The sequence below is a fragment of the Drosophila grimshawi genome, unplaced genomic scaffold, assembly GCF_018153295.1.
Source record: "Drosophila grimshawi isolate 15287-2541.00 unplaced genomic scaffold, ASM1815329v1 contig_44, whole genome shotgun sequence".
In the NCBI taxonomy this organism is placed as follows: Eukaryota; Metazoa; Arthropoda; class Insecta; order Diptera; family Drosophilidae; genus Drosophila; species Drosophila grimshawi.
This window is the reverse complement of record NW_025063240.1, coordinates 11,522,671-11,536,661: the sequence shown is the minus strand read 5'-3', so window position 1 is coordinate 11,536,661 and position 13,991 is coordinate 11,522,671. Positions and strand designations below refer to the sequence as shown.

The 13,991-nt window shown below is 42.3% G+C and overlaps 3 protein-coding genes across 7 annotated transcripts; 1 reads left to right on the top strand and 2 right to left on the bottom strand.

Annotated features, from left to right (window-relative positions):
* Positions 1-4,267: 4,267 nt before the first annotated feature.
* Positions 4,268-6,733, bottom strand: LOC6557157 (integrin-linked protein kinase). The gene is made up of 5 exons (XM_001984504.3): positions 6,503-6,733; positions 6,060-6,225; positions 5,591-5,992; positions 5,380-5,523; positions 4,268-5,315 (listed from the first exon to the last, which is right to left on the bottom strand). Exons 1-5 carry the CDS (start codon positions 6,589-6,591, stop codon positions 4,770-4,772), a joined length of 1,347 nt encoding a protein of 448 aa, XP_001984540.1. The 5' UTR covers positions 6,592-6,733; the 3' UTR covers positions 4,268-4,769.
* A 328-nt stretch (positions 6,734-7,061) lies between these two features.
* LOC6557205 (multifunctional methyltransferase subunit TRM112-like protein) lies at positions 7,062-7,670 on the top strand. The gene is made up of 3 exons (XM_001984505.3): positions 7,062-7,204; positions 7,263-7,364; positions 7,421-7,670. The coding sequence occupies exons 1-3, from the start codon at positions 7,127-7,129 to the stop codon at positions 7,613-7,615; spliced, it is 375 nt and encodes a 124-aa protein (XP_001984541.1). The 5' UTR covers positions 7,062-7,126; the 3' UTR covers positions 7,616-7,670.
* Positions 7,671-13,790, bottom strand: LOC6570559. 5 transcript variants are annotated; one of them, XM_001996751.3, is made up of 10 exons: positions 13,680-13,789; positions 11,868-11,979; positions 11,615-11,776; positions 10,782-10,957; positions 10,260-10,619; positions 9,630-9,883; positions 9,331-9,553; positions 8,541-9,014; positions 8,214-8,348; positions 7,913-8,154 (listed from the first exon to the last, which is right to left on the bottom strand). In XM_001996751.3, exons 1-10 carry the CDS (start codon positions 13,760-13,762, stop codon positions 7,950-7,952), a joined length of 2,184 nt encoding a protein of 727 aa, XP_001996787.2. In that variant the 5' UTR covers positions 13,763-13,789; the 3' UTR covers positions 7,913-7,949. The 5 variants fall into 5 exon arrangements, with proteins under 5 accessions (XP_032598050.2, XP_001996787.2, XP_043071476.1 ...); XM_043215541.1 differs by lacking the exon at positions 11,615-11,776 and having other exon boundaries at positions 13,680-13,790; XM_032742158.2 differs by lacking the exon at positions 8,541-9,014 and having other exon boundaries at positions 13,680-13,787.
* Between the last annotated feature and the right edge of the window lie 201 nt (positions 13,791-13,991).

Genomic DNA, 13,991 nt, shown 5'->3' with positions numbered 1-13,991 from the left:
TCAGCGATGAGATGTGATCATCCGATGGACTTTGGGGTGCTTCTCTTAACGGACTGCTGGGCGTTGTGGGTGGCGTGTTGATGCAACGTTGACTGCCCAATATTATTGCTGCCGTTGCAATTGCAGTTGCAGTTGTTGCTGACGCTTCGCTGGCTTCCGTTTCGCTGCTGCAAGTGTAGTTGCTAAGAACGGATAACCTGAAAAGGCGGCAAGTTCAATTGAAAACCTTTTTAAAAATGCAAATATTTAAGCATTGTCCATGTTCCTTTGCCAATGCCAGACTCAATTGAATGCCAATGCCAGTTGTCTTTTGTTAAATTATTAAAATGATTATCGCATATCGATTGCCAATTGTCTTTATTTGGAGGCATTCCCCCCAAATCAACCCGACCATTTGTCAAAGACTCGGTTCTATTCATTTGCCGACCAAAGCGAAGTAATTGATTGGAAAAATGGCCACTCGCATTGAGTGCAGTGGAGCACAAGCACAGGCAGCCCAACCCAACACCAACCCCAACCCCAACCCTTAAACCCACCCCTAAACCCCTCCAGAGTCTATAGAACTCGTAAACTTATCGCTGCTCGTTATTGCACGTAATTGGCCATTTTCCTTAGAAGTCCGGCACAGAATTTATTGAATACCAGCTAATATGGGTTGATGGAGAGAGCGAGCGAGATAGAGACACAGAGAGAGAGAGAGAGAGAGAGAGAGAGAGAGAGAGAGAGAGAGAGAGGGAGAGTGCCTCAAAAGTGGGCGCAAAATGTAAAACACCCACTTTGATCGATAGTTTAAGCCAAATACATGTTTAGTTTAACTTTTACCGGTTCTTATTTATATTGTTCTTTGAGTAAGCTAAATAAACATGACTTTTCCAAATAAATTTACTTTTGCTTAAAGTTGCCAACAGCATTTCATTAAATTTAGTTCACTAACTCATAGTTGCTCATACGCACTGTGGTTGCTGTGAGAAACAAGGCAAAATGTTTCTAGTAAATTGCTTTATTCACTTTATTTATGCATACGCACTGCAGTTGTCCCCCTTCTATCCCCCCCCCTCCCCCTCCACATTCCCATTCCAATTCCTGTTCCTGTTCGCGTCCCCGTTTCCAGTTACCCAAGGCAACCAGCCACAAGCCAACTTGCTTTGTGGCATCCTTTTCATTTGACAGCAGCCATAGAAGCAACCATTTCAATTACCAGACGTCGACTATAAGATACTCTGTAATTTTTTCATTTTCTTTGTTTATTTTATAAATTTAGAGTTGTTTTGGATTTTAGTATTACCAAAATACTGTTTTTTAGTCTAATTTCTCATTTCAGAATCAATTTGAAGAGTTCTTTTGAACGACTTTTTAACAGAGTTTAAGTTTTATAAACTTATAGGAAAGGTTTATCAAGTCTTTTTTCTCATTTTAAAAATAAGCTTTAAGAACTTAAATTTATATATTTGCCTTTCTAAGAAAAGGTCCTTAGAAACTTATTTGAAATCGTTATTAAAATACTTTCTTTTTAAGCCTTTTCTCTCACTTTAAAACTAAGCTTTAAGAATTAAAATTTGTTGTTTATCTTACATTCTAAACAAAGTTCTTTATCTCAATTTGCTGTTCCCTATTCGAAAGTTTTGTTTTGTTTCTGTTGCACATACTCCCCTTGGTCAACTGTTTTCGATTAGAGGGCACTTTGAAAATCAATACGAGTTTTGCATGCCCATCTCGCAGGACTTGGCCATCCGCATCGCTGGGCTGTTTGTTGTTGTTGTTGTTATTGTTGGTTGTTTGTTGTTGTTGGTGTAGCTGCAACACCAACAGATTCAGCCAGATATGCCTTGTGCTGAGCTTTATTGCATTTCGTTTGTGGCGCCTCCCCCCCCCTGCTTTGTACAGGCATTTTAAAATGCTCTGCCCATCAGTCCACCTTCCTCCTCCTCTGCCTGCTTGTCTGGCGTGTAGTTTGCTTTTGCAATATATCAACGTTGTTATGCACTTCACACACACCAACACACACACACTTGGACACATGGACAGACAAGTGCAGCAGCATCCCCAACATGCACTCAAAGCACACAGATTCTCAGCTGCTGCTGCTGTTGTTGCTGCTGATGTTGTCACAATATTTTCGCTTTTTGAAAGCACAAGTGAAATATTTGCCCATGTGGCGTTTTTAGTTTCTGCCAAGAAGCCGCTTTGTCATGTGCCACACTGCGTATGTGTGTGTGCGTGTGTGTGTGTGTGTGTTTTTCTCTCTGTGCTTTTCTGATGAAATGTGCAAAATTGAACTTTTGATTTATGCATGGGCATTGGGAATCGAGGGAAGGCTTAGAATCTCATCATTTTTTCTTTTTTTTTGCGGCTGCCTGGCATGGTTTGCTTATCGTCATCGCCATCGCCATCGCCTCCTGCTCCCACTTGGTCCATGTCATTTTCACATTTGCACTCATCAACACCAGCCCGCGGGCGCGTGGGCGTGGCATGCCGGCAAGCAAGCAGCAGCCAGGCGATAATAACAATGGCAAGTTGCTGCGGCTTTTGTTAGTTGTGACTGACTGACTGACTGACTGACTGTGCTGTGCTGACTGCGTCGGGGGCAGGAAGTAGGTTAGTGGCTCACTCGTCAGCCAAATGATGAATGATGAGCAGAGCTCTGGCTTCTGGATGCCACAAAACTTGTGCTATTTATTTTCTATTTTTCCAGTTTTCCATTTTCCTTTTTTCATTTTTGCTGTATAAATTATGCGACATAAAAGCCACTCGTGCCTGGCCAATTGTGTGTGGTTAATTAAAAAAAATAATAAATGTATGCCGCTCAGGTGTGGCCATCTCAAAATGGGGCAACTACTAATTTATATTTATATAGAGTATATAAAATATTACCTGGTTTGCGGCTCGTGCTCCTCGTTGTGATTCAAACACTTTGAGTTTGAATACTCCATGGATTGCCGGCCCTCAATGGGGCTGGCCGTTGTTGAGTGCAAGCACTAAAATACATTTAAACAGCTGCTGTTTGTGCCCTTTTCAGATAGGTCCAATAACCAACAAAACAACAACAACAAACACAACAACAAGAACCGCACACAAATCAATTGAGGCCGAAACTTTTATGCGCTGCGCCTAAAAGATGCCATGGATTTTTCTCTGCATCTGCACTTTCACTACATCGATTCGTATTTAACGGCGCTTTACTGTTTTTATTTTGTTTTGTTTTGTTTTTTGTTTTTAAGCTTTTTCGTTTAGTTTAAAATATTGTTCACGGTTGAAGTGAGGACATTTTTTCGGTTTATTTCAGTGGTGTAGTTGTCAGTTGTCCATTTGTGTGAATCGGCATTGCGGAAATGCTGTCGCTGTTTGTTGGTTGCACTCATAACTGGCATATAAAACTGTAAATCGGCTTTTGGACACACTGCTGCAGCGTTGCACGCTGCTTTAGCTGCTGCTGCTGCTGCTGCTGGTGGTTGGAGACCGAGCGACCAGCCTCTGGGCCGAAAAGCACGACGACAGCGACACTAGCAACGACGACAGCAACAAAATGCAGCAAAACTTTTTAAAGCTGCAAAATAGCATACACACACACACACACACATATACACACGCATGCACGCACACCTATGCACAGACACAGGCACAGGCACAGGCAAAGGATGTGCCGTTGAACGAAGAGCGAGCGAACAAAACAATCACATGGTGCAAGCTCGCCGCAACAACAACAGCAACAGTCGCCGCATCGTCAGCTTCTTATATACATATAACGGTGCCGCAAAAACATAAACAGAGAGCCCAACCATCCAAGCCGACAATCGACAAACGCGACAAGAGAGCGTCAAATGAAAATGGCAGCCAAAAAGTGCAGTCAAAAATATATTAAAAAAACAATGCACAAATCAACCTTGCAAAATGTAAAATCTAATTAGCAATTGCAGCTTGTATATTAAAATGAAATAAAACGGAATATTTTAAACTTTAAACTTGTGCATATGAAAAGTTTTTGGTTTTACAGCTGCGCTCTCACGCCGGCGCTCTCTCTCTCTCTCGCTCCCTCTCTTTCAATGCATTGCTCTGCTTTTGCTCTGCCCACGCGATGCAGAATGGTGTGCACATAATGGAAATCAGGTCAGGGCCGTTTTGCTCACGCTGACTACCCACCACTCACACACTCACACACACGCACACAGACACAAAGAAAAGCTTTCGTTGTTTTACTGTTGAGCGGCAAAAAGCTACAAAGAGCTTTGAAAAGTGCTGCAACTAGAAGAAATAAGCAAAAAAAATTCGATTTTGTTTTAAAGGTACACAAATTTCTTTTAATCATTAGTAACAAATATATGCTGTATAAATACGTACTTCAAAAGCTTAAACTATTCATGTATGTATGTATATATATATATTTCAACTTAAAACATATACAAAATCGAGCACCGTCTAAACATCAAACAAAACATAATCAGGATGAAAATATAAATACTACACAAAAAGAGAGAAAGCTTTTCCTGTAAAAAGAACGTTATTATTTGAAAAAACTCTTGTTTTTAGGCACGTGCGGTTTCAGTTAGATTCAGTTAAGTTTTCTGTCAGTTAACACAAAAGTAATAGTTATTATTAGTTGGCAAACACACGGAACGAGCAAGTCCTTTAGCTGCTCCTCTTTTTTAAATTTTTCTTCTTTTCTTTTTTAAGCTACACACTTTTGTAAACAGGCACATTTTGGCTTCGTAATTTCGATGCATTCGCGAGAAAAAAGGCAACGCTTTTTACTCATTTTCAAGGCAGGGCTACGATTAGCGCTTCATCTTCTCCAGAATGGGCACAACCATATCGAATTTGGGCCGCTTGCCCGAATCCTCATTCATGCAGATCGAGATTAGTTTGGCCATATGCGAAGACGTTCCTGGCGGTATTTTAACACGCAATCCCTCGAGGGCAATCTTCATGCCGCACTCCATGGGCGACCATTCGGCGAAGGGCACCTCGCGTGTGGTCAGCTCCCAAATGATGATCGCAAAGCTCCACATATCGGATGCCTCCCAATTGCGATCGCTTGGCTTGCGTTGCAACGCTTCCGGCGACATCCAAGCGGGCTGATAGATGCGTCCCTTCTCCTGGAACGAAAACTTGGCATCGCCCATACTAATCCTCGCCGTAAGATCATCATCGATCATCACATGATGACTATTCAAATGATAAGTGGGTATAATCCGTTCCAGAGAATGCAGATATGCCATGCCACGTGCAATGCCCAAGGCAAAGTGCACCGCCTGACTGGTGTCCACAACGACACCCGAAGCTCCATGCAACAAATTGAACAGCGATGAACGTGGCATGAACTACAAATAAGAGAAATTTAAGCGAGATTAGAAGCTGATAATGAGTCACTAGCACTGTGCTCACTTGACTTATGACAACCAGATTGGGTGGCGAGTTGCAGGCACCGATGATGGGCAATATGTTGGGATGCGAGAAGATGCGCAGCTTGGGAAACTCCTCGTTAAAGTCTCGTGACATGCGCGACGTGCACTGACGCACCGCCAGAATCTATGGACACCAAATATGGATAGATATATTTATAGATAGAGAAGATTGCTTAAATGCTGATCAGTACCTTAGCTATGACATCGTTCTTCTGCCAGCGACCGCGCCACGTTTCACCCGATGGCGTCACGGAGACCTTCGTGTGCAAGTCCAGATCCCCCATGCTGATGCCCTTGAAACGGGATAAGGTGGCGTCTCTTGAGCGTGTTTTCATGCCCAACCAGCTCTGCTCCTTGAAACTGATGACCTTCATTTCCTGCCCGCTCTTCTCAGCCAGATCCTGTATGCGTTTGCCCAAACTGGGCTTGGCCTTGTCCACCGGCGTATGCCCATCCTTGTTGGCAATGCTGACCAACGCGCCGGCGCTAAGCAGATCCTCACAGATCATATCGTAGCCCCAGAAGCAGGCGTAATGCAACGGTGTATTCCCATGCTCATTCACAGCATTCACATCGGAGCGTTCGCGCAGCAACTGAACGGAATCAATTTTAAATTGAGTTGAGCTGAATTGAATTGAGTTCTCTTTTTTTGTTACTCACCATTTGAACCACGTCGCGATGACCGTGGGCGGCGGCCAGATGCAGGGGAATGTCGTCACCCATGTTGGTGGCATTGACGCGTGCGCCGCGCTGCAGCAGCGTCTCCACTAGCTTGGCATGTCCCTCTTTTGCCACCCAATGCAGCGGACTGAAGCCATGATCATCACTGCCGAAGCATAAATAAAGAGAGTGACAGAGAACGCGAGCGAAAGAGAGCGAAAGAGAGAGGGCCCATGTTAAGTTATGTTTGTATGTGTGCAAAGGTTGTTTACACAACACTAGAATAAATCATGACGTCAGTTTAGCGATACGCCTTAATTGATTTATGTGCAATATGCTGCTCGACATATCAATTTATATTTTACAATTACTTATATTAAAATGAGTGGAATTTATTATTTGTTTGGAGTGGTATTTGGCAATGATTTAAACTACATTTTTACCCCAAATTCATGTCATGCTCGGTTTCATCCAGCCAGAGGCGCACTTGAATTGAGTTGCCCTCGCGGCACCAGTGGAAAATATCTTCCATATTGGCTCGATACGCGTATATTATGTTCTTAAAGAATGTTTAGATAACAATTTGCACTCGATTTACATTCAAATAACGTTTAAAATGCGTAAATTTGCAGCAGTTGTTTGCTTTTGCTGGTTCGTTATGCTGCTGGCTGGTCACACTACCCTTATACAGCAACAAACAACTCAACATTCGCTAAACTGTTATTAACAGCGAGTTGCAATTCTTAATGCATAAATGGCTCGTCTTTTAGTTTTAAAATTTAACAGGACAATGAGTTTTTTTAATTAAATTTCATTATGTAAAAGACGCTTAATTAAAAAAAGTAGTACTAGAAATTTGAATTTTATTCCCACAATTTGTGCAAGACTCGTAACAGCTGCATTGCTATCGATAACTTTGTCAATGTGACCAGCATGCTAAGCAATAACAGCTGTTGTTCACGCGCTTCCTGGTGAATGACTAAAACGTGCATTTACCGTACCGCATTTGTTTTCATTTAAAATCATAAATTATTGTTATTAGCAAAGCCAATTGTTAAAGCTACATCATGAAACTGAGCACATACAATTTTCTAACCTCAATGGCCATTAAGGGCGTGAAAGTTGGTTATCCACTGAAACTGACGGTGAGTTCAATTCGATCATTTATTGATTGTTTCATTGACCGCTCAAAAGTTTCTTTAGATTAGCAAAAAGGATGTGGTTGAGAGCGAATTTAATCCAGTATTTATAGAGCGACTGCTGCCCAAGCTGGACTGGTCAGCCGTCTATGGTGCCGCCCAGGTGGTGAGTGAATGTGCATCCCTTAAAGAAATCCCCCCTAAGAATGCATTTTGTTGCAGGCGGAACTTGCCGAAGATATTCCCGCAACGCAACCCGAGAATATTAGCGATGATGAGCAGTTGTTGCAGAGATTGCATCATTTGCTCTTTGAGATCGATGTGCTCGAGGGTCAGATGGAGTGCCCCGAAACGGGACGCATCTTTCCCATCACCGATGGCATACCCAACATGCTGCTAAACGAGGACGAAGTTTAAACTACATTAAAAAAATTAGTTTTATAGTTTTAAATATCGATTTATGTATTTTTCAAGCTGACAAAGTTTGTTTATAAAAAATTCAATTGGAGATTGGATGGAACAGTAGGATGTATATATATATATATATGTGTGTGAGTTGTGCGTGTTAGACTTAAATATTCTCGAATATATATAGCATATATAGTTTATACACAGTTTGTGGAACACATGTAGAGCAAAAATGTTGCGACGACATAGAAAAAAAGTGAAGTCTGGATTTCTTGGATGGTGCATTGTGTTTTATATTTCATATTTGGCACTCGAAAGAAAGGGCTTTGCTGCTTCGAGGGTCCTAGTTGCATTTAATGTTGGCTCCCTTGCCCTGCGCATAAATGCTACCCTTGGTCAGATCCTTCTTGGCACCCTTGCACAGCTCCGCATTGCGTCCACTTGGCTTGTAGCTACGCTCTCCATTCAACAAACTGGCATCCGCTCCATGTGGTATATGCTTCTGGGTCAACGTCGTATTTGGACCATTCCAGGTGACATAATCAGCACTGTGAAAGGAATGCTTTTAGCAAAAAAACAGTTTGTTTACAGTTTGATGCCGACTTACAGCAAGAGATTCTCATCGGCTCCTTTGGTCAGCTGCGAATTGGGTCCTAATGTGGCCATTCTTTCGATAAGCGATTGAAATTCCGAGGATTCCAAATTGTGTGCGGTATCCAAGAGCGAAGAATGCTGACGTTGTCTGTTAGAAGCAACAAAATATCTCAATAAAGTTTTGGTTTTGAGGGATTCAATTAAAATGTATTCGAATTACAAAATACATGCCAAAAAAAATTATAAACGAAAAAAAGGCAGAAAACGTGCGAAAAATGCATGCGTAACTGTACATAAATAACGGGTAAACGGTTATAGGTTAACGGTTTAACGGGCATACTTCAGTGAATCGGGTTTGATGCGCGCGCGACTTTCAATTGCCTTCGTTATGGAGCTGGCCGAGGCGGATGCCAAAGATGAGGACGTCATTGATGTGGAATAGGAGGAATAGCTGCTCGCACTGCTATGCGAGCCATGCAAATAGCCGCTGATGCCATAGCTGTTGTTATTGTTGTTGTAATTGTTATTGTTGTTGAGGGAACGCGCCAGGATGCTTTTGGTGGTGAGGCGTTCGTAGGGTGACTGGGTGACTGGTGAGGCATATGAATGCGTTGATGCACTGGAAATGGGTGATGTGACCAATGTGGTTTTCTGGCTTGCCTCGGGAACGGCGGCTGCCACCGTCACCTTCTCATTCCCATAATCATTATCTGTTTCCTGCGTTGGCGTATTGCTAAGAATGATCTGTGTGGTGGCCGTTGTCGGTGTGGTGACATTGATGGATGGAAAGTGACGGTGCAGCTTATGTGGCTTGCTGGATGATGTTGATGTTGATCCAGATGATGATGATGACCATGATGATGATGATGGGAGCAGCGAAGCAAGCAAAGGTGTGTGTTGAGCATATTTTGGTTTAGTATTTTTTTTTTTTTTGTGGAAGCAACAAAGTTTTACAGAGAAAATAGGCAAATCGATTAACAAAATTGATAAAAGAAGCAGCAGCAGCAAAAGCAGACGAGGTGCAGCAGCTGACAACTGAGCAGGGGGGATGATGAGGGAGGGGGCGGACTAAAGCAAAACAGAAGCCTCTAACAGCTGCAGTCTTGTAGGGGAAGGTGGGTGCTACACACCTGAGTGGAGCAGGTGCATCCATTTGATCCGTTACAACCGTTTGGATGCTGTCCAAGGCCAAGCCATTGGCCACAGCCTGCTTCTGATTGCGTTGCTCATCCTCGTCCTGAACGATTTGCAGTATTTGCGTAGCACGATCCTCGGCATAGTTGACAGACTCCAGAGCCATTAGAATAATGCGCTCAGCGACTTGGGGATACCTCTCCTTGAGCAGTGCCTCCACTGTAAAGAGAGAGAGAGAGAGAGGGAGAGAGAGAGAAATGAGTCTGGTTCAAGCTATAAGGGATTAAGTGCTCACTGTCTGTCTTCTCCTCGGCTGTGTACTCCTTGGGACGCAGTGGAATGTGCCTGACAGCCTGATCATTGCCAGCCTGCTGATCCGTTCCCATCTGCGGGGGACGATTGTTGGGTCTGTGCGGCAGCTGCATATCCCTCTTGGTGTAACCCAATGAAATCAGCTTCTCCGAGGCGAACTGCACATTGTTGTCCGCATTGGCCAAAATATCGAGCAGCAGCATCTCATCCGCCTTGGGGAAAATATTCTTCATGTATCTAAGAGCAAAAAAACACGTTTAAATAACTCCGTTAACAAAACGACAAAGAACCTTGTGGAGTACGACAACAATCCAGGTTCTAGATGAAAAGCATCAAACTTAAGGATCTAAGAAACATTTGCTTGTCTTGGACATATACAGTGTGAAGATAACGAAACAGGAAATAAATATTTAAGTCGTTGCTGTCAGTGAGTAAGTTTCTTAATCCAAGTTACTTATGCTGCCTAGTAAGTCCCGATTAAATGCTATATACAAAGGATCTAAAGAATATTTTATAAAAATAAATACAAATTACAAATTTCAAAAAAAGTGTCTAATTTCTATGCACAATTTCCATTAGCTAAATGTTTTGAATATTAATCAGGGCGGCGCACCTCAACTTCATTTTGGGCGATGAATGTGGTTTGGGTGAACTGCGCCACTGCGGCGAACCGTGCAGACCCACAACTCCCACCCCGTGAACAGCATGGGCGGCAGTCAGGGGGGGAGTGGCACTGTGCATGCTCATGAGACTACCAATACGGCCGCCGGGCAGAGGGCTGGCCGTGCGTGAAGTGACTGTTACCCGGCTAGCGCCCATGTCCAGGCGGCGCGCCGGTGGTGTCATATAGAAAGCAGAATTGCTGTGGAACAGATGCCGCTGCGCTGGCGGCGTCACAAACGGACCCGGCATCGTCACCGGATGCTTCTCCACCTGCAACGCACTGATGACGACGGCCTCGCGATTATAATAGCTGGATTAGTAAGCATTAGTGAGTGTGTGTGAATGTGTGTTAGTGTGGAGTAAGTGCAGCAAGCGGCAGCGTGTGAGAAAGATAGAGAGATACACAGATATATATATGTATATATATACACAGAGATTAGCAGTGGATCAAGTGATGAGCAATCCGCCTTACCGTTTCAATAGCAGACGAATGTGGTTCTCATCGGCAGTGGGGAACATGTTCTGTATTTTGGTGACCACCGCCTGTGTCTCACTTGGATGACTAAACGATGTCTCCTGTATCGTGGAGCGACGCGACATATTTGAAGCCAGCCGAGCACGCTGAAAGGGCAACGGCGATGACATTTCCTAGGGGATACAATTAAATGTAATTACGGGTTAGCACTTGAAACAATAGTTGTAGTCGGTATGCCGAAGGTTAAAATACCCTACATCCATTAAATTAATTATTAAGATAAAACAAAATGTGATAAACAGCGATAGAAATGTGAAAAGCATTATAAAACCCGTAACTGGGCAGTTTTGTCAGGATATCGTTTAATCAATTGCTTCAATTGGAGCTCGTTGAGATAGTTTTCCGAGGTTGGACAATTGTTGTCTAAGTTATAAGTGATTCGTCTTAATGTGACTTTCATTGCGATATCTTAGGAAAGGAAACAAGTTTCTCAGATGGATGAACAAAGCGACAAACCAACAATTCTGTCCTCTATTTCTAATATATAATAATATAATAATATCTTAACTAGTCTGACTGGGTTTTTTCTGGCTTTTAAATATCAGCAAAAATCTAATTTTATTTTGAATTTAATGTAATTTATTTATTACTTTTTGGACTATACTGTGTCGACTGATATTGGTTCATATTAAATAAGTAAACAGAACGACTCGGCTCATCAAAAATATATATATACTTTATAGATTCAGTGACGTCTACTTCAGCAAAATTATAATAGCCACTGTAAGTACCTAATTGTTGTTGTTTAATTTATTATAAGTCATTCCTACCAGTTGGCCGCGCGAGGAGGCGGAGAGCAGCGGACTCGTTGATAGATTGTGGAGGGCGGGCTGGTGGCGTTCACGGTCCTGGAAGGCACGCACCGCTGTTAGATTATTGCTGGGATGCACGACGTGATAGGGTGAACTGTGATGGGAGTTCGGTGCAATGTGCTACAAATGGAGAGTAGGTGTCAACACATTGAACTCGTTGAGTGGCCAAGCGAAGTGGGAATTGACCCGCAACACTCCCCAAAACACTCACCTGCAACGCTATCGACTCTGTGGAGCAGCGTTCGTTTTGCAACTGTTTGTAGTTGCGTCCGCCACGTGGATCCTCCAGCTGCATTGCCTTGGTCAGATAGTTTATGTAATAGCTGCAAATGACACACAAACGAGGCACACATAGTCAGTTGGGGTCAATTTGGCTTGCAGCGTGTAAAAGTGCAAATCAAAGGCCATAAAATAGATACAACCCCCTCTTATATATACCCTTAGAAAAGCTAACAGCATTGGGGGTTGATTTTTGAGCTGTGAACAACAACAAAAAACAAAACAGACACACACACTTTGATGGCACATTTGGGAAATTTGCGGCCCGTTGAGTGTGGCACATGCACACACAGGTAAAAAGGGTAAGAGAGATGATAGAGAGTGAAAGTGAGGCAAGCTCCTAAACAGCGACACGTGCCAAGTAGCTGCCAAAAGGCAGACATCATCACATTTGACAGCTAATCCCGGCACTGATTGCAGCTGACTGACTCTGCCAACTGCAGAAGAGTCGAGCTGAGACTCTTCTCAAGTAGCCACTTGAATTTAACGTACGACAGTCGCTGCTTAATTGCACACAGCACACAACTCTGAGCAGGAGACGCACAAGTAGCTACCAGCTACCAGCTAGCAGCTGGGAGGAGCCGCAGCTGTATTTTTGCGGAAGTAACACAATTTATGCGCCTAAATGGGGCCAATTGGCATTGCGGGGGGCGTCTTTGTGTAGGCCTCAAGTGTGTTGCTTTGAGCATAATGACTACCTTTAAAGAGTTGCACCTAAAGAGAAGCAAAACTACAAAAGTCAATTTAAGTTTGTATTTCTTTAAGATATATAGAGAATGTTTGTAGAAAGTAAAATAACATTCTCATCGAATCACAAAGTTGTTGCCCGTTTTAAGAATTGTATTGTAATCAATAGTTCTTTTTACTTGTTTCTTAAACTCTAAAATGAAGTATATTTTCTTAAAATACTGTTCACTTTTAAGCACTAGTTTTGCTATATTCCATAAAATTAGCAATGGAAAAGTGTAGTAACACTTATAAATCAATTGCCTTTATTTTTATGCATATTTACTATTTAAACTGGCCTAATTAACATGAATAGTAGTTTTGTTTAAGACTTTATATTATATTTTCTAAAATTAGCAAAGGAAAACTGAAGTAATATAATTGTTATTATTATTTATATTCATTTCTGTTATTCTCCATATTTTAATATTTATTAAACGGCTGTCAAGCATGCCACATTATACTTGTTTGGCTGTTGCTTACAGCATTACTCATTGCTGTACTCGTTGCTTAAAATAAGAAAGTCCTTAAGCACTTTCATCTCTCGAGAACAACTTTACTTATAATTAGCATACCCAATTAAGCTGCCAAAGTCCTGTCCTATGTGCCTCAATCACACTAAGCCCCAATTTATGCCATGCTATTTACAGCGTACAGCCAACAGCTAACAGCACTTGACATTTAACGTGGACTCCACCCCCAAAAAAAAAACAATCAATTCGCCTACTGCCTGCCCCCCAACTGCTGGTTGCCATAGAATTCTCTCACTTGCTGTTCAAATGTCGCCGCCTAAAAGCATGCAATGGAAATTCTGCGCTTACATTGTGGACTGTGTACAAGTAACAGTAAAACCAGTCAGTCTACTTCCTTCCTCCGCCGCCCGACCCTTCACTGCATGCAACACACACATTTCTAAGGTGCTTTTTATTTGTGTGTTTCAATCGCATGCATAAATATTTTTTATGCACTCATGTTTCTGTTTGTATATGCGATATATACGATATCTGCCAGTACTTACCAGTTGCCCGTTGCCTGATCATATTTACAGTCCCAGCCGGGCGGCATTTTCTGATAGCCGCCATTGGGGCCAGCATCGCTCATGGTGGATGCTTAATATTTGAATATCGTTTTAAATATATAAATATATATATGTATATATATATATATACAAATATATAGGCGTTTATATATTTTTAAGTGTGTATTTTTATTGAATATTTATAGGTATTCAAAGAGGAATTCGCAGCTTGTTTGCCAACTGTCTGCAACCCCGAAAAACTTTGCCAGGATTTGCCCTTGCCACTCGAGCTTTGTAGTTGTTCGTTCGCTG

Excerpts from the sequence above, each read along its gene's own strand:
- LOC6557157 (XM_001984504.3), bottom strand. The coding sequence starts at position 6,591 with ATGGAAGATATTTTCCACTGGTGCCGCGAGGGCAACTCAATTCAAGTG. Across the intron at positions 5,524-5,590 it reads AGAACGATGTCATAGCTAAG|ATTCTGGCGGTGCGTCAGTG; the intron begins GTACTGATCAGC and ends TGGTGTCCATAG. Across the intron at positions 5,316-5,379 it reads ATCTGGTTGTCATAAGTCAA|TTCATGCCACGTTCATCGCT; the intron begins GTGAGCACAGTG and ends TCTTATTTGTAG.
- LOC6557205 (XM_001984505.3), top strand. The coding sequence starts at position 7,127 with ATGAAACTGAGCACATACAATTTTCTAACCTCAATGGCCATTAAGGGC. Across the intron at positions 7,205-7,262 it reads GTTATCCACTGAAACTGACG|ATTAGCAAAAAGGATGTGGT; the intron begins GTGAGTTCAATT and ends AAGTTTCTTTAG. Across the intron at positions 7,365-7,420 it reads TCTATGGTGCCGCCCAGGTG|GCGGAACTTGCCGAAGATAT; the intron begins GTGAGTGAATGT and ends ATTTTGTTGCAG.
- LOC6570559 (XM_001996751.3), bottom strand. The coding sequence starts at position 13,762 with ATGAGCGATGCTGGCCCCAATGGCGGCTATCAGAAAATGCCGCCCGGC. Across the intron at positions 10,958-11,614 it reads CCTCCTCGCGCGGCCAACTG|GAAATGTCATCGCCGTTGCC; the intron begins GTAGGAATGACT and ends TGTATCCCCTAG. Across the intron at positions 9,554-9,629 it reads AGCCGAGGAGAAGACAGACA|TGGAGGCACTGCTCAAGGAG; the intron begins GTGAGCACTTAA and ends CTCTCTTTACAG.